At 39.6% G+C, this 18,647-nt stretch overlaps 1 protein-coding gene across 1 annotated transcript in view; it reads right to left on the bottom strand.

Annotated features, from left to right (window-relative positions):
• The window catches only part of igfbp5a (insulin-like growth factor binding protein 5a), a 31,193-nt gene extending 15,228 nt beyond the window's left edge, over positions 1 to 15,965 (bottom strand). Inside the window, exons 1-3 of the mRNA XM_046858461.1 lie at positions 15,281 to 15,965; positions 478 to 677; positions 176 to 295 (exon numbers count right to left, since the gene is read on the bottom strand). Coding sequence (XP_046714417.1) covers positions 176 to 295; positions 478 to 677; positions 15,281 to 15,602 — 642 coding nt within the window. The 5' untranslated portion in view covers positions 15,603 to 15,965. The remainder of the gene's footprint in view (positions 1 to 175; positions 296 to 477; positions 678 to 15,280) is intronic.
• Between the last annotated feature and the right edge of the window lie 2,682 nt (positions 15,966 to 18,647).

Raw genomic sequence — 18,647 nt, 5'->3', positions numbered from 1 at the left:
ATTTTTACTTAAATTTAGCTGAAGTACATGGTTTGGGTACTTCATCCACCAGTGTGTGTGTATATATATATATATATATATATATATATATATATATATATATATATATATATATATATATATATATATATACATATATATAAAATGTAATTGTATGTTATATATTACTAAAAACCTGTTTGCGCTTGAAGAAGCCTTTCTTGTCACAGTTTGGCAAGTAGAGAGACATAGTCATCACTCGGGGCATGTCCTTCATCCTCCTGACAATTATGTCTAGTTTCTCCCGACACAGTCCCTGTAATTAGCACAAACCAACCAAATATTTGATATAAGTAAAATATATAAATATACACTCTAATACCAGCACACCATAACTTTACATTGACGATAGTGAGATCAAACTGCACAGTTTCTATTCAGATGGTAAGCCAAAATGGGAGAATTTGCCAGTTTATTTGTATAAGTTCTGAGACTTACTATTTCTTGCTGAGCCTTCTCTATGCTCAGAGTGGAGGTGTCAAAAAAGCCCATGGTCCTGAGCTTAGACTGTAACTTTTTCTTGTCTTTATGAACAGCCAGGACCTTCTTGTTGTTTATGTGGTCTTGAGGAAAAAATCTCACATTGGAAGGGTGAAGCAGATCTTCAGTCACTGGGCCAAGGATATTCGAATTTTGATCTATAGATAAGAATAAAAAGATCATAACTCTAATTTGCTTGCAGCATAACGGTTATACAAGCACACTATAGTCATTCAAATTATACAACCATAATTGTGCTTGAGAAAATTCTAATTAATCAAAATATGACAAGATACAATACAACAGACTGGATACTTCACTTAAGTCTAAGTCTTAAGTATCACTTTCACTGGATAAATTTCCTTTAATGTAGGCATTTTGATCAAACAGAAAGGTTTTTTTTAGACATACATTTCCTAAAAACTCTCTACATAGATCTCTCCACCTAGCACCTTTTGCTACCAATAATTGCTAGCATTCTACAGAGGAGATGTGTAAACATCTTGTTTATTTAGAATTGTAAAAGAAACTGTACCCTACCGCAAACATATATGAACTGCATTTTTGCATCTACCACTATAATTACATCAAATCATGGAGTATGGGGTAAATTTTAGATATAAATACAGTACTAGCTTTAAATAAGTCTGTAAAAGTTATGATAGCAAATTTTACTGTAACCAAGTTAACATTTTTACATAAAGAAAAATGTTGTTGGTTTTTTTATAAGAATACCAACTAGAGTTTAGTTTTAAATTCTCCTGTTCAATAGTTTGTAACACATTAAAAATATTGTAATTATACAAAACTGTACAGTTTTAAAAAATACAGACTGGTGGCTTGTCCCTAGGGGTAGGTGACTATAATCCTCTCCATCAGCTATTCAACAAATGTTGATCTTTATAAAGCACTTAGTAACAACTTCATATGTATTAAATTCCTTTAAAACACAAATGACCTATTTTGAATGAGAAACATTACATTTTACACTGATCAGGCATAAAATTTAAATATTGACAGTTGAAGTGAATAACACTGGTTATCTCTTTATCATGGCACCTGTAAGAGTGGGGTTATTAGGTAGCAAATTGAAAATTATATCGTTACAGTTTATGAGTTAGAAGCAGGTAAAATGGGCAAACATAAGGATTTGAGCGAATTTGACAAGGGGCAAATTGTGATGGCTGGATGACTGGGTCAGAGCATCTCCAAAACTGCAGCTCTTGTGGGGTGTTCCTAGTCTGCAATGCCCAGTACGGAGGGAACAGTTATTTTTATACTAATGATTTCCCGCTGCCCTTTTATGCCTCTTTTAATAGTGGAAGACTGGTTGTGGAAGATGTTTAAGTTGCATCAGTGGCCATCAGGGAAACTGCATTAGCAATATGTGTACTGAAGTAGTGGACAATTAAAAAATGTCTAACTGCTTTGGGGACAATGACAAAATGTTCAGAGTTTTGCATCTGAATACTACCAACATGGTTTTAAATTGAAGCAATCAATAGGTAACTGAAGTTTAGACTTTAAGCTTTAATTAAATATAGTAAGATACTTTACTGTCATCGTATTCAAAACAAGGAAATTTAGTTTGCCAACTCTCAAACAGCAATTAGGGCATTTAAATATAAAACTAAAAAAAATGTAATTAAAAAGTTAAAAAGAAAAATTAAGAATAGAGTACACAAAAATATAGAATAAAGTTGCACAGAATGCACAGAAGTTATTTCAGAAAATTTGGCATGGCATGGAGGTGATCTGTCTGTGGCATTGCTGAGGTGGTATTTAAGCCCATGTTTCTTTGACAGTGGCCTTTAGCTAATTTGCCTTTTTTGGTCTCTTTCTCATTTTCCTCTTGACATAGATAGATAGATTCTCTATGGGGTTCAGGTATGGTGAGTTTGCTGGCCAGTCAAGCACACCAACACCATGGTCATTTAACCAACCCTTGGTGCTTTTTGGCAGTGTGGGCTGTTCCAGCCAATCCTGCTGGAAAATCAATCAGCATCTCCATAAAGCTGGTTAGTAGAGGAAAGCATGAAGTGCTCTAGACTGGCTGGTAGATGGCTGTGCTGACCTTGGACCGGATAAAACACAGTGGACCACTACCAGCAGTGAGTCCAGACTGTGCAAATTTTACACTGGACCTTAAGCAACTTGGATTCTGTGCTTCTCCTCTCTTCTTCCAGACTCTGATACCTTGATTTCCAAATTAAATGCAAAATGTTCTTTTCTTTCATCTGAAAAAGACAACTTTGGCCCCCGAGCAACAGTAAAGTACTTTTTGTCCTTTGCACAGATAAGATGCCTCTGACGTTGTATCTGTTTCAGGAGTGGCTTGACACAAGGAATGCGTCAGTTGTAGCCCATGGATATGCCTGTGCATGGTGGCTCTTGAAGCACTGACTCCAGCTGCAGTCCACTCTTTGTGAATCTCCTCCAAATTCTTAAAAGGGCTTTGTTTCACCGTTTTCTACCACATTTTTTCGTTCCATTCAACTTTCCATTAATGTATTTGGATACAGCACTCTGTGAACAGCAGCTTCTTTAGCGATGAGTCTTTTGTGTCTTACCCTCCATGTGCAGGGTGTCAATGATCATCTTCTGGACAACTGTCAAGGAAGCACTTTTCCTCATGATTGTGTAGCCTGAACCAGACTGTAAAAGTTGAAGTACTGACTACACTTTTTTATTTAAACTAGATTAAAGAAGTTTGGGCTCTGACATGTACTTAAGAAAAAAGTAGCCATTACTACTACCTGTTTTACTGTCACGCTGGTAACTGAACCTCACATTTTATATATATACAGTGAGGAAAATAAGTATTTGAACACCCTGCTATTTTGCAAGTTCTCCCACTTAGAAATCATGGAGGGTGCATGGCCACTCTGGGAGACATAATCTAAAAAAAAATCCAGAAATCACAATATATGATTTTTAAACTATTTATTTGTATGATACAGCTGCAAATAAGTATGTGAACACCTGTCTATCAGCTAGAATTCTGACCCTCAAAGACCTGCTAGTCTGCCTTTAAAATGTCCACCTCCACTACATTAATTATCCTAAATTAGATGCACCTGTTTGAGGTTGTTAGCTGCATAAAGACACATGTCCACCCCATACAATCAGTAAGAATCCAACTATTAACATGGCCAAGACCAAAGAGCTGTCCAAAGACACTAGAGACAAAACTGTACACCTCCACAAGGCTGGAAAGGGCTACGAGGAAATTGCCAAGCAGCTTGGTAAAAAAAGGTCCACTGTTGGAGCAATCATTAGAAAATGGATGAAGCTAAACATGACTGTCAATCTCCCTCGGACTGGGGCTCCATGCAAGATCTCACCTTGTGGGTCTCAATGATCCTAAGAAAGGTGAGAAATCAGCCCAGAACTACACGAGAGGAGCTGGTCAATGACCTGAAAAGAGCTGGGACCACCGTTTCCAAGGTTACTGTTGGTAATACACTAAGACGTCATGGTTTGAAATCATGCATGGCACGGAAGGTTTCCCTGCTTAAAACATGTCCAGGCACGTCTTAAGTTTAACAATGACCATTTGGATGATCCAGAGTAGTCATGGGAGAAAGCCATGTGGTCAGATGAGACCAAAATAGAACTTTTGGGTCATAATTCCACTAAACGTGTTTGGAGGAAGAAGAATGATGAGTACCATCCCAAGAACACCATCCCTACTGTGAAGCATGGGGGTGGTAGCATCATGATTTGGGGGTGTTTTTCTGCACATGGGACAGGGCGACTGCACTGTATTAAGGAGAGGATGACCGGGGCCATGTATTGCGAGATTTTGGGGAACAACCTCCTTCCCTCAGTTAGAGCATTGAAGATGGGTCGAGGCTGGGTCTTCCAACATGACAATGACCCGAAGCACACAGCCAGGATAACCAAGGAGTGGGATTGTAAGAAGCATATCAAGGTTCTGGCATGGCCTAGCCAGTCTCCAGACCTAAACCCAATAGAGAATCTTTGGAGGGAGCTCAAACTCCGTGTTTCTCAGTGACAGGCCAGAAACCTGACTGATCTAGATAAGATCTGTGTGGAGGAATGGGCAAAAATCCCTCCTGCAGTCTGTGCAAACCTGGTGAAAAACTACAGGAAATGTTTGACCTCTGTAATTGCAAACAAAGGCTACTGTACCAAATATTAACATTGACTTTCTCAGGTGTTCAAATACTTATTTGCAGCTGTATCATACAAATAAATAGTTAAAAAATCATACATTGTGATTTCTGGATTTTTTTTTTTAGATTATGTCTCTCACAGTGGACATGCACCTACGATGACAATTTCAGACCCCTCCATGATTTCTAAGTGGGAGAACTTGCAAAATAGCAGGGTGTTCAAATACTTATTTTCCTCACTGTATATATATATATATACACACACATACATACAATATTACATTATAATATTGTATATTATATATATATATATATATATATATATATATATATATATATATATATATATATATATATATATATCGATTTTGCAGGCCTGCATGTCACCTGAGTTGCATCACGTTCTTTAAGCAGGACCCTTACCTTAACATCCAGCCATGGCTTTTGGTTAGGTAACATTTTGATGGTTTTGGTTGTTAGAAAAAACTCCATGCAGAAGCTCAAGCTGAATATTGAAAAAACAGAGGTTCTTTTGGCAGTAAATCCAGTCTGTCAAAATGTAATACTATGTAATACTTAGTACTTCATTTGACAGTCTGCCAAGTCTTGTACATGCTCTAGTTAACTCGTGCATTGATTATTAGAAACTCTTCTGTTTGGGTTAACTCACAAACCTTTTCATAAACTTCACATATAATTACAAGAACCTCTTCCATTGAGAATATGTCTCCTGTTCTCTATCATCGACACTGGCTTCCTGTCATATATTGAATAGAGTACAAGATTCTCCTTCTTAATTTCAAAGCTCTTCATAATCTTGGTTCCTCATAGCTTTTGGACTTGCTTCATACTTACATCCCAAAGTGTACTCTCTGATCGCTATCTACACTCTCTGAGGTAATGTTTGGTATTCTGCAAGGATCTGTCTTAGGCCCATTTGCTTTTCTCTTTATATAGCTACCTCTGATTGAAATTATAAACATGGTATTAGCCTACATTGCTATGATGATGATACACAGTTGAATGTTTCAGCAAAAACAGATAGGAGAGATCATCTTAACAATGTTGAGCAGTATGTAAAGGACATTGGACAGTGGATGCTTGATAACTTTGTTCTGCTTAACTCGGATAAGACAGAAGTACTTTTATTAGGACCACATGCAGCTAGACGTAAACCTTACATAGCATCTCTGGATGGTCTTTTTGTCTCAGTGTGTACAGCAGTCAAGTAACTTGGTGTGATATTTAACTCGTCTTTCCTTTGAGGCTCATGTGAATAACATTACCAGGATAGCCATCTTTCACATTAGAAATATTGATAAAATAAGAAACATGATGTTACAGGATGCAGAAAAACTAATTCATGCATTCCTTATATCTGTATTACACTAATGTAATGCTTTGTTGTCTGGGTGATATCTCATAAAATACAATTACTAACATATAAAACACTTAACGGTCTCACACCCCAGTATTTGAGTGAACCTCTGTATCATTATGAACCCCCCATGCCTACTTTGATCAAAAGATGCAGGCTATTTGTTTGTATCTCAAATAATTAAGACTAGTTCCCCACAGTTATGAAACAGCCTTCCAATTAGTGTTTGGGACTCAGACACAGTCTTAGTGTTTAAGTCGAGACTTAAAACTTATATAGCCAAGCCTTTTGTCTTGGGTAAATAAGCAGATCTAGAGGGATCACGGATAAAGAGTGTTCGGTGAACTCTGATATGTGTATGCTGCCATCCCCTCACTCTCACGTGTTCACCCAGGTTTGTTGACAGTGGTGTGGCGGGCCATCTCTTATCCCAGAGATCCCTTAAGTCTGTGTTAGTTTCTGGCTCTTCCTTTTAGTTATGCTGCCATAGCGAGTCTTGCTGGAGTCCCCAACTGCACAGTGTTTTTAACTTTTATACAACAGTAAGGATTTCTCCCCCTGTCACCCTTCTTCTCTCTCTCTCTCTCTCTCTCTCTCTCTCTCTCTCTCTCTCTCTTTATCTCTATCAGTCAATAAAACATGCTCCAGAGGACCAGTGACCAATGTTCCTGCCCCTCTCCTCTCCTTGTGTATGCCCGCTTGGACTGAATGGTGCTCTCATTGATTAAAAGCCACTCTCTCCCTGGGCACCTTGGGATGTTTCACATCTACTGCCTAGGAATCCATGAAAATATGGAGTTACACAGGAGATTTAAGGATATATTTGGACTGTAGTTAATGTCACCAGTCTGCTACACTGACTCTGGAATACAGTTTGCATTTGATCACCATTACTACACACCTCAACATCGTTTAGCTTTAATTAACGGACATTTGATGCCACCCAGATGCGGATGGGTTCTCTCTTGAGTCTGGTTCCTCTCAAGGTTTCTTTCTTATGCAATCTCAGGGAGTTTTTCCTTGCCGCACACTTACATTTATAAAAAACAATCTTATTAATTCTTTATTACCACATTATCTGTGTAAAGCTGCTTTTAGACAATGTCTATTGTTAAAAGCGCTATAAAAATGTTTTTGAATTAAAATCCAGAATCAATACAAGAAAGTAACTGTCTGACCACTTTTAAATTATGCCTTAAAACTCATCTGTTCAGATTAGATTTTTGTGATTAATTTTAACAGTTAAACAGCTGATGTTTGTTGTTTGTCTTATTTTTATGATTATTACTCAATTGTACAGTGTCATTGAGTGTTTTGAAAGGTGCCTTTAAATAAAATGTATTATAATTTATCTATTTATCTATGTAGGTCAGGACTGATGTAATATATTCTTCCAAATTAGGTCCTTGTGTAAATACTTCCCAGGCAGAGAGTCCTCACTGCAAACATCAACTGTCTTAACAGCTGGATTGTTCTGTAGAAACAGAGGCTTATATATCACAAGTAGCATCAGGGGAAACATGATCTGATGAGTCCAGATGTGGAGATGGGATGACTTGGTATGCTCCTGAAACATTTGTGTAGACTTGGTCCAAATTTTTCTTTTCTCTTGTTTAAATGTTGACATTTTTCAGTATTGTCTTAGTGCTTCCCAATCGTGCTTGTAGCCCTGAACCAGTCGTTGCTTACATACAGTACAGTATATGCGCATTCCACGACCTTTATTTCCACCAGAGTTTGTTGTCCTATATACCTGGCAAACAGGACAACCTTCTTGCTTGATGTCAGTGTAAGAAATGATGTTGTTAAGCCAGGTCTTTGTGATAATCATCAGGCAGTTACATATACAAGTGACCAGGAGTTTGTGACAGAAAGATTTAGCAGTGATGTGTGAGTAGTTTTTAAGAGTATAATCTTAATACAGTTCTCTGATGAAAAGAAGTTTAGTAATAATAAAGAAAAACATTGCACTGGAACTGTTACATGCTGATAATAGCAATCGGTAAACAATGCATCCAGATGGAGCATTAACTATGGTGGGAGACTTTAATCATGTTGAATTAAAAACAACAATGCAAAAATGTCAACAACCTGACTAAAGAAAAGAATATTTAGAATCAAGTCATTTTGTGCCAAATATTTCAGGAGACTACAAAGCCATCTCATTTCCAGATCTGGGCTCATCAGATCATGTTTCCCTGATGCTGATTCTGACCTATTCGCCTCTGATCTGAAAACAAAACCGGCTGTTAAGATAGTCTGTGGGCACCTAGCCACTGTGTCTTCACACACTATCGTTGTCCTCTAAGATTTTAACGAAATATTAACTTTAAGCATGTAGCTCTACCAAATTTGTTTGGTTTTGGGTTTTGTTTTAGAAATTTGCATAATATACAAAACATACTTTTGGAAACTCGTCCTAGAATTTTTTTTGTCCTGTATTCACAAAGGCTAGTGTAACCCAGCCAATAGGGAGGCACAAGCCAGTGCACTCTTAGTGCCGGTCCCAAGCCCGGATAAATGGGGAGGGTTGCGTAAGGAAGGGCATCCAGCGTAAAACATGTGCCAAATCAAATATGCGGATCACAAATAGGAATTTCATACCGGATCGGTAGAGGCCCAGGTTACCAACGACTGCCACAGGTATCGTTGGCCAACAGGGTACTGGTGGAAATTGGGCTACTTTTGGCTAAAGGAGGAGAAGGAGAAGAGGAAGACGTCTACAGAGATGGCAGCAAAAGGATAAGTGTAGGAAAATGGAGGTTCGGGTTATTACTTTAAATGTTGGTACTATGACGGGTAAAGGGAGAGAGATAGCTGATATGATGGAGAGAAGAAAGGTAGATATGTTGTGTGTTCAGGAGACCAAGTGGAAAGGGAGTAAGGCCAGGAACATTGGAGGTGGGTTCAAACTGTTCTACCATGGTGTGGATGGAAAGAGAAATGGTGTAGGGTTGATTCTGAAGGAAGAGTACAGTAAGAGTGTAGTGGAGGTGAGGAGAGTTTCTGATAGGGTGATGAACATGAAGCTGGAAGTTGAAGGGATGATGATAAATATCATCAGTGCCTATGCTCCACACGTGGGTTGTGAGATGGAGGAGAAGGAAAGATATTGGAGTGATTTAGATGAAGTGGTAGATGGTGTACCTAGGAACGAACGATTGGTGATTGGGGCAGACTTTAATGGGCATGTAGGTGAAGGGAACAGAGGTGATGAGTAGGTATGGTTTTAAGAAGAGGAATGTGGAAGGGCAGATGGTGGTAGATTTTGCTGAAAAGATGGAAATGGCAGTGGTGAATCCGTGTTTTAAAAAGAAGGAGGATCATAGGGTGACATATAAGAGTGGAGGAAGGTGCACACAGGTGGACTATGTTCTATGTAGGAGATGCAACCTGAAGGAGACTGTAAGGTGTTGGCAGGGGACAGTGTAGCTAGACAGCATCTGATGGTGGTCTGGTTTTGGAGGTGAAGAAGAAGAGGAGGAGAGTGAGGACTGAGAGAAGAATAAGATGGTGGAAACTGAAGGAGGAAGACTGTAGTGTGAGGTTCAGGGAAGAGGTCAGACAGGGGCTCTGTGGTGGTGAAGAGGTGCTGGATGATTGGGTAACTACTGTAGGAGTGATGAGGGAGGCAGCTAGAAAAGTACTTGGTGTGACATCTGGAAATAGAAAAGTAGACAAAGGGACATGGTGGTGGAATGAGGAAGTGCAGGAGAGCATAAGTGGAAAGAGGTTGGCAAAACAGAAGTGGGATCGACAGAGTGATGAGAAAAGTAGGCAGGAGTACAAGGAGATTTGGCAGCAGGTAAAGAGGGATTTGGCGAAAGCCAAGGAAAAGGCATATGAGGAGCTGTATGAGAGGTTGGACACTAAGGAAGGAGAAAAGGAATTGTACCAATGACCAGGCAGAGAGACCGAGCTGGGAAGGATGTGCTGCAAGTTAAAGCAATAAAGGATGAAGATGGAAATGTGTTGACTAGTGAGGAGAGTGTGTTGAGAAGGTGGAGGAAGTATTTTGAGCAGCTGCTGAATGAGAAAAATGAGAGAGAGAGAAGGTTGGATGGTGTGGAGTTGGTGAAGAAGAAGTGGATAGGATTAGTAAGGAGGAAGTGAGAGCAGCAATTAAGAGGATGAAGAGTGGAAAGTCAGTTGGACCAGATGACATACCGGTAGAAGCATGGAAATATTTAGGAGAGATGGCAGTGGAGTTTTTAACCAGATTGTTTAACAAGATTCTGGAAGGTAAGAAGATGCCTGAGGAATGGAGAAGGAGTCTTTAAGAATAAGGGAAATGTGAAGACCTGCAGTAACTACAGGAGAATAATAGTTGATCAGTCACACCATGAAGTTATGGAAAAGAGTAGTGGAAGCCAGGCTGAGAGAAGAGGTGACCATCTGTGAGCAGCAGTATGGTTTCATGCCAAAGAAGAGCACCACAGATGCCTTATTTGCTTTGAGAATGTTTATGGAGAAGTATAGAGAAGGACAGACGGAATTTGTGTATTTGTGGATTTAGAGAAAGCGTACGACAGGGTGCCAAAAGAGGAGTTGTGGTATTGTATGAGGAAGTCAGGTGTGTCAGAGAAGTATGTGAGGGTGGTGCAGGACATGTATGAGGACAGTGTGACAGCAGTGAAGTGTGCAGTAGGAACGACAGACTGGTTCATGGTGAAGGTCGGACTGCATCAAGGATCGGCCCTGAGCCCTTTCCTGTTTGCAGTGGTGATGGACAGGTTGACGGACAAGGTCAGACAGGAGTCTCCCTGGACTATGATGTTTGCGGATGATATTGTGATTTGTGGTGAGAGTAGTGAGCAGGTTGAGAAGAGCCTGGAGAGGTGGAGGTATGTGCTGAAGAGAAGGGTAATGAAAGTCAGTAGGAGTAAAACAGAGTACATGTGTGTGAATGAGACGAAGGGCAGTGGAGTGGTGCGGTTGCAGGGAGAAGAGGTGGAGAAGGTGGAGGAGTTTAGGTACCTGGGGTCAACAGTGCAAAGTAATGGAGAGTGTTTTAGGGAAGTGAAGAAAAGAGTGCAGGCAGGGTGGAGTGGGGGGAGATGAGTGACAGGAGTGATTTGTGATAGTGGGGTATTTGCAAGAATGAAAGGAAAAGTTTATAGGACTGTGGTGAGACCTGCGATGTTGTATGGATTAGAGACAGTGGCATTGAGTAAAAGAGAGGAAGCGGAGCTGAAGGTAGCAGAGCTGAAGTTGTTAAGGTTTTTGTTGGGAGTGACAAGGGTGGACAAGATTAGAAATGAGTTTATTAGAGGGACAGCGCATGTAGGACGTTTTGGTGACAAGGTGAGGGAACCGAGATTGAGATGGTTTGGACATGTGCAGAGGAGGGACATGAGTTATATTGGTAAAAGAATGCTGAGGATGGAGCCACCAGGAAGAAGGAAAAGAGGAAGGCCAAGGGGGAGGTTCATGGATGTGGTGAGGGAAGACATGTAGATAGTTGGTGTGAAAGAGGCAGATGTAGAGGACAGGGTGTTTTGGAGACGGATGATTCGCTGTGGTGACCCCTAATAAGAGCAGCCGAAAGAAGAAGAAGAAGGATTCACAAAGGCTAGTGTAAAATGGAAAAGATCTGGAAAAGTCCTGGTGGTTCCAAACTACTTCAATTAATGGATGATGGAGGCCACTGTGCTTATTGGGACCCTAAATGCTGCAGAAACTTTTCTGTACTTTTCCCCGGATATGTGCCTTGATACAATCCTGTCTCGGAGGTCTACAGACAATTCCTTGGACTTCATGGCTTGTTTGTGCTCTGACATGCACTGTTAACTGCCTTATATAGACAGGTGTGTGCCTTTCCAAATCATGTCCAATCAACTGAATTTATCACAGGTGGACATCAATCAAGTAAAAAACTTGAATTGTTACCTCCATACTGGTCAAAACATGCTGCAACTTATAAACATTGTTGCAATGTCACTGCCACCAGCCAAACAATGACATGCCCCTTTAAGGACAAAGTTTTGATGTAATATGATCAATATTAAGTATTTTTCTGGAACAGGATTTTTGAGCTAAACTGGTATTGTGCACCATTATGCTAATTAGTAAGTTGTAATGATGACCTGGTCTAATAAGGTACACACCTGTTCCCTTTTAGGAACTGGAGCTGCGTCGGGACGCTTTGGAAATGTGACTGCGTTGTCCATTTTCTGAATAATGAGTCAAATCAGTCGAAATTGAAGGCAGGCTGTCACCGGCGGGGTGACGTCACGACCACTAAGTATAAAACGCACATGGAAAAAAGCCAGCTTCAGCTTCTGTTTGTTCGTGAAGTATTCTGTGTAAATTTAATGTTTGTCTGTCTGTCTGTCAAAAATAAAAATAATAATCTGAAGACTGTCATATCCAGGAAGAGGGCTCCGACCTGAATGGTCCTGACCAGACCTGTAGGGAATAACCAGAGGGCGTGTAGCACCGCTTTTCTCAGTGCCCGTTTCCCTCTGGCTCCTTCAGGGACCTGGCTCATTGACCCTGCCACGAAATGTGCAACCGGGCACTTGGTTTTCACCCGGCATTGTTGCGGACCAGGAGGTCTCGTCTCTAGAGCCACGTCAGGGCACTGCCCAGGCTCTTGACACACCAGAGGTCAGTATCGAGAGCACCTGGATAGCTCTGCAAGACGTTCTGCCAGAAGTAGACACGCTCCAGAATGGGACCCATTCTATTTTCTCTCTATATGCTGCCACTTGGTCAACTCATTTCCAATCACAAAGTTCAATTTCATTTCTAAGCTGACGACCTCCAGATCTATCTTCCTGTGATTCTGAGTGATAGCTCTGCATTGGACCCTCCCCATAACTGCCTTCAGGATGTTAAACAGTGGCTTTCCCAGAACTTCCTTCATCTGAATGAAGAAAAGACTGAGTACATCCTTTTTAGCCCGGACTCACCCAGCAGTTCTCTGAGTTTTGGTCCTCTTACTCCTCAGTTTGCACCTACCATGTGTAACCTGGGTGTTATTTTTGACCAAAGTATGCAATTCACATTCGATCCATCACTGTGCTGAGTGTTTTTAAATCGCAGTTGAAAACTTTTTTATTTATACAAGCTTTTAACACGTAGCCCTGTTTCAACTGCTTTTTTACATGTATATTGTGCTCTTTTATATATATATATTTATATTTTCTATATTTTATTGTCTACTGTGTAGTTTTATTTTTATATTTTTTATATATTTCTTATATTTTATTGTCTACTGTCTATTTTTTATTTTTGTTATTTTTACCTTGTGCTCCTTTTGGTTGCTGTAAGGCGCTATATAAATAAAGTCACGAACAGTAAGTATAAAACGCACATGGAGAAAAGCTAGCTTCAGCTTCTGTTTGTTCGTGAAGTATTCTGTGTAAATTCAATGTTTGTCTGTCAGTCTGTCAAAAAAAAAAATAATAATAATCTGAAGACTGTCATATCCAGGAAGAGGGCTGAGTGACTGGCTGTAGTGTTGGAGGCTCTGTCTGAGCCCCCTTCAAGCCTTTGGCCAAGATTTTGTGGATTTTGTTTAAATGCACACCGTTCACCTTGACTGTTGATTTCTGTAAAGCTGCTTTAAGACAATGTCTGTTGTGAAAAGCGCTATAAAAAAAAAACATGACATGACTTGACTTGAGGCACGTGTCCATTAAAACCACATTCTTGCTGGTTATCTGCTCTATGAGGAAAGTAGGTGATTTACAGGTTATTTCTGTGGCCCCCTCTTTCCTGGAGTTCACTCCAGGCATGGCCAGTACCTTCCTGCACCCTAGACTGGGTTACATCCATAAGGTGACCTCGGTCGTCCCATGACCTGTCAGGCTCCAGGCATTCAACCCTCCTCTATTCCAGACCAGACCAGGAGAGATTGTGCCCAGTCTGAGCACTGGACTGTTATGTCCACCGGACAAGTCCCTGGAGGAAGTCAGTACAATTGTTCATCTGCTACGACCCTCCGAAGAGAGGCCTTCCTGCTCATAAGCAGATGCTCAGCAGATGGATTATTGAGCGTTTTCTTACGGGTCCTCTGGTCTCCCTGCTACATTCAATTCAGTTCAATTTATTTTTATTTGTATAGTGCGTTTAACAATTAACATTGTCTCAAAGCAGCTTTACACAGATAATGTGGTGATAAGAAATTATTATGAACTGTGGCACGGAAAAACTTAAAGCGTTTTCTCCCATTCTGGGTCAGAGCTCATGGCCGCCTGGCAGCCTTCTTTAAGGCTTGGTCCTCTGGGGTGTCCCTCCAAGACCTTTGCGACACTGCGGGCTGGTCCACCCCGCTCACCTTTGTCAGGTTTTACAACTTTGACCTCTGTGCCACTCCTGGCACCTCTGTCCTTCGACCTAGCTGTGCTCATGTTCCCACAGCGTTCTGATGCAGCTGGAGTTCCTAAGGGGAAGGTCTCTAGGTTACCCTAACCCTAACCCTATCCCTAGTTCTCTGAGGGAACGAGACGCTACGTCTTTATGCCACACCTCTGGCATCCCTTCAGCACTTCCTTCTCAGTTACAGAAGCTGAGGCCGGATTCTCTCCATGTGCATTTAGTACTTCCTGGTCATGACATCACCCAGCAGATGACAGCCTGCCTTCAATTTTGACTGATTAGACTCATTATTCAGAGCATGGACAACACAGTCATGTTTCCAAAGCGTTCGGACACAGCATCTCGTTCCCTCAGGGAACTAAGGATACATATGTAGCCTAGAGACATTATTGACTAATCAGAGTTTAGTGGTTAAAAACTGAGCATTCGGTTTGAAATTCGAATGTTAGAACATAAACATTCTAAACATTTTGGTATCCATAAAGTTTGTATGTTTCAAAGAAAAATAGGTACCTTTAGTGACTAAATGAACCTACCCTTATGGTCCTATACATATCTTTAATAGTAGTGTGTATTTTTCCCAAATTACCTTTTTTTAACCTGACAATTGCACAGTTTTTACACCATAAAGCATATTAAAAAGCTCAGAATGCTATTTCACCGCATTTATTAAATAACAAAAAGTTAATTTTTACATTTGTGTGCACAGTTTTACATGAACTTTTTATACATCATATTACAGTATCTCATCAGTATAATAGGATACATAAATTAAACAATTTCAGGTTTTGCACAGTATATATATATATATATATATATATATATATATATATATATATATATATATATATATATATATATATATATATAAAGCATTTTATGAGTGAATGCAGGTTTTATCCGAGTTAGTGTAACTCACCCCGGACCGGCTTGTCGCTCTTGTCGTTTAAGCACACCCCCTTGCCGTGTAACAGCGCCTGCAGCGGCTTCTTCTCACGGAGGCGAGGTAGACAGCGCAGACCTGCGGCGCACTTTGCCGTATAAACGCCGCACTCTTGTCCTTCCAGCAGCGCGCATGTCAAGCAGCAGCCGCAGCCCGGCTCCTTCACCACCTGGCAACTTGTGGGTACAGGTGGACACATGAACAGCGCCTTCTGATCGCATGGTTCGCAAGGCACGTATGAGGTCAAACAGGCTGGCATGAGCGCGATCAAGGCGCACGTAATAAAGAGTGTCTTCATCTTCTCCAAATCCACGGTGCAGTAAGCTGATGAGGGATAAACTGATTGAAAGGATCAGTCCGGTGTACAAATGAAAAGTCAGTTTCCAAATGTCTATTCTAAATTTTATTGAACGTTGGCTGATACAAATGCAGCAGCTGAAAACTGAAAACACAGCGTTCACAGACACTAGCCGCTCTCCACTAATCCGCAGTTCAGCGAGGGTTTAAAACGCGATGGTCTCTATTTTTCTTTTCCAAATGAGACCAGTGAGCCGCAGAGTTACTAGATTCCACGTTAAGATTCAAAGATCTCAACACATGTTCAGGGTGAAGGGGAAGCGCGCTGTAGTCAATTTAAACCTCCCTGACTTCAGAGGCGGGATCTGCTGATTTATGATCCTCTGCCGTGAATATATAGCCCAGTGTGAATTTGATTTTAAAACCCGTGCTCTATGACATCGGATCACAAAGGTCTTTTTTTTGGTTTGCAAAACAGTGAAATAATGTGACATTTGTGTGGATTCCACTCCAAGCCAAGATGAGTTGAGTTGAGAACGGATGACATTATTGTGCCAGTTATTTAATGCTGTTTTATCCCTCAAAATGGACATGTACATAACGTTATAAAACATGGTTTATAACGTTAGTTTAAATTCACTAACCAGATTTACTTAAGTGTGGTTATCCTATCGCACCTTCACAATGGAAGCACGTTGTGGAAGCTATGTGTCGAACTTGTAGTGGGTTAAACTGGTCAGTGTCTGCCACAAATGAGTTAGAAAACCACCTATTTTTCTAAGCTCGTAATCAATCACTTGAATAAAACAATAAACAGATGACTGAAAAGCCATGTAACTCTTCTAACAGGCGTTAAAGTTCGATTGTTTCTGGGGCTCAAAATCTTGCACGTTAAGAGACAAAATATCTTAGATTGTGTAAAACAAAGTTTTTTTTAACTATTCACAAGCATCTTCTTGATAAAGACAAAGAGAAATAACCAAATGAACAAACTGTGTCATGAAAAACTATGTCTGCCGAATTCACCTGTTAGCTGTCCCAGCAGGACCCAGGCACAAGCCAAAACAGTCAAACACTACTTGAAACACTGAAATGTTTTTCAGTACCCTTGGTGGGATATAAAAACAAAAACTGACTAAAACATTTATAATATTACTATTCAGAAAAACTCTAAGAAAGGACATCCAACTGCTCACAAAATGACTTCGCCTCATTTTGAAATAGCTTACCACTGTGGGGGGCATGGTCAAGACAAAACATTAATTTGAATCCATAAACTTAAAGATATACAAACATTCAAATGTGTCTACAGAATTAGTAGAATTTACTTCAAATGTTTATAGTAATACACTCACTCTTAAATAATGTAAGTATGCTGCAATTAAACAATTAATTAAATATTAAATTAGCCTACTATAACAGTTAAAACATTTATATTTGTGAAATAAGTCAGTCAATCAGGACTAAGCAAAATAGATATAGAATTTTGTGACAGTACATGGACACCTTGCAGTTGTACCCCTATGTGATATTTGAACTTGCTTTTTCAGATTTAGATCCCCAGTGTTAAGTGTGTCTAAGGTACAGGACACTAAAGTTTTTCCACATCAACCTTATATATATATATATATATATATATATATATATATATATATATATATATATATATATATATATATATATAAGGTTGATGTGGAAAAACTTTAGTGTCCTAGCAGTAGTTTGATGATGAGGTGGCTCCATCACACACAAACAAGTTAGCTTTTTCAATTGTCAAGGAGCGATGGAAGAAAAATTCCGAGGGAACATAGCCAACTTCTGTAAATGAAAACATCCAACAGTTCATAACTAATCATATTGTTGATAACTTGTTTGTGCTATACCCTCCTCTGTCTTAGTTTACATCAGCGTACAGGAATGAAAGATGATACTCAAATAATCACACACACTATATTTTATACAGCATTACAGATGTGTCACAGTGAAATCTCTTAAACATAACTTTAATAATAAAGATTTGATTGTTTTGTGTTTGGCAGCAATTTTCCTAAGCAAATCATGTTTAAATAATTTACTGGTTTTCTGTTATATGAAGGATGGGGATGCATACCCAGGAACACCCTGTAAAATCTTGGAATGCTCTTTCACCTCAGGCAAAATGCATACCAGCAGCAATATTATGCTTTAACTCCAAATAACTCAAATTCGCTTATAATTTGTAATTGTAATTGGGGACCTACATTCTTTATATGTTGTATGTAGCACATGCAGACAATAGTTTAAAGATTTATATATACACTTTTTATGTATCATAGTCTAGATAAATAATATATCTAAAATAAGTTGTTTATTTGGTAGTTGCTGTCAGGATATCATCTTTTTTATCCATCAGTATACCCTAACTGAAATAATCACATGAAATCACATGCAGCTAGGTTTTGGCTGATTAAAAAATCAGAGAGATTAGTAATTATGTTTGTCTATATGAAATATCGAAATAAAATGAAAATTGTGTCCTGGGTTGTGTCCTCCATGTGTATAGGTCAAAGAATTCTTGCATAAAGATCAAATATGTGACATGTGATCCTCCTGAAGACAGATACCTGTATTTTTGCATGACCTTGCTTCCAAGGTAGTGGGAAGGTAGCAAAGATACAAGGATATAATATGCTATTACTTAAATAAGCAGTAATATGAGTAAGACAAATGCCCAAAGCACATAAGGGGCAAATTTCCACAGGCACAGCAGATCGTTATCAAATTTGCTGAGCGTGAATTTAACATCTACAGGCCGTGAAGAGTGGAAAAAAACACGTGCATGCAACAAGATAGCCTCCACAACAAAATGGCCATACACTTTATGGCTAAATTGTGGAAATATGACCCTCACACCTAAGTGGGCCCAAACTTTTCAGGAATTAAGGGAAATGGTCCATACATGCTCCAACAAGTCAATGAAAAAACGTATGGTTCCTTTACACAGTCCAACCCTTTACAATAAACAACTTTTGGGATTTGTGTGAACTGTGTCCTAGGTTGCCATGCT

The sequence above is a fragment of the Silurus meridionalis genome, chromosome 1, assembly GCF_014805685.1.
Source record: "Silurus meridionalis isolate SWU-2019-XX chromosome 1, ASM1480568v1, whole genome shotgun sequence".
NCBI lineage: Eukaryota > Metazoa > Chordata > Actinopteri > Siluriformes > Siluridae > Silurus > Silurus meridionalis.
Note: the sequence above shows the minus strand (reverse complement) of the source record. Positions and strands in the feature narration are given on the sequence as shown.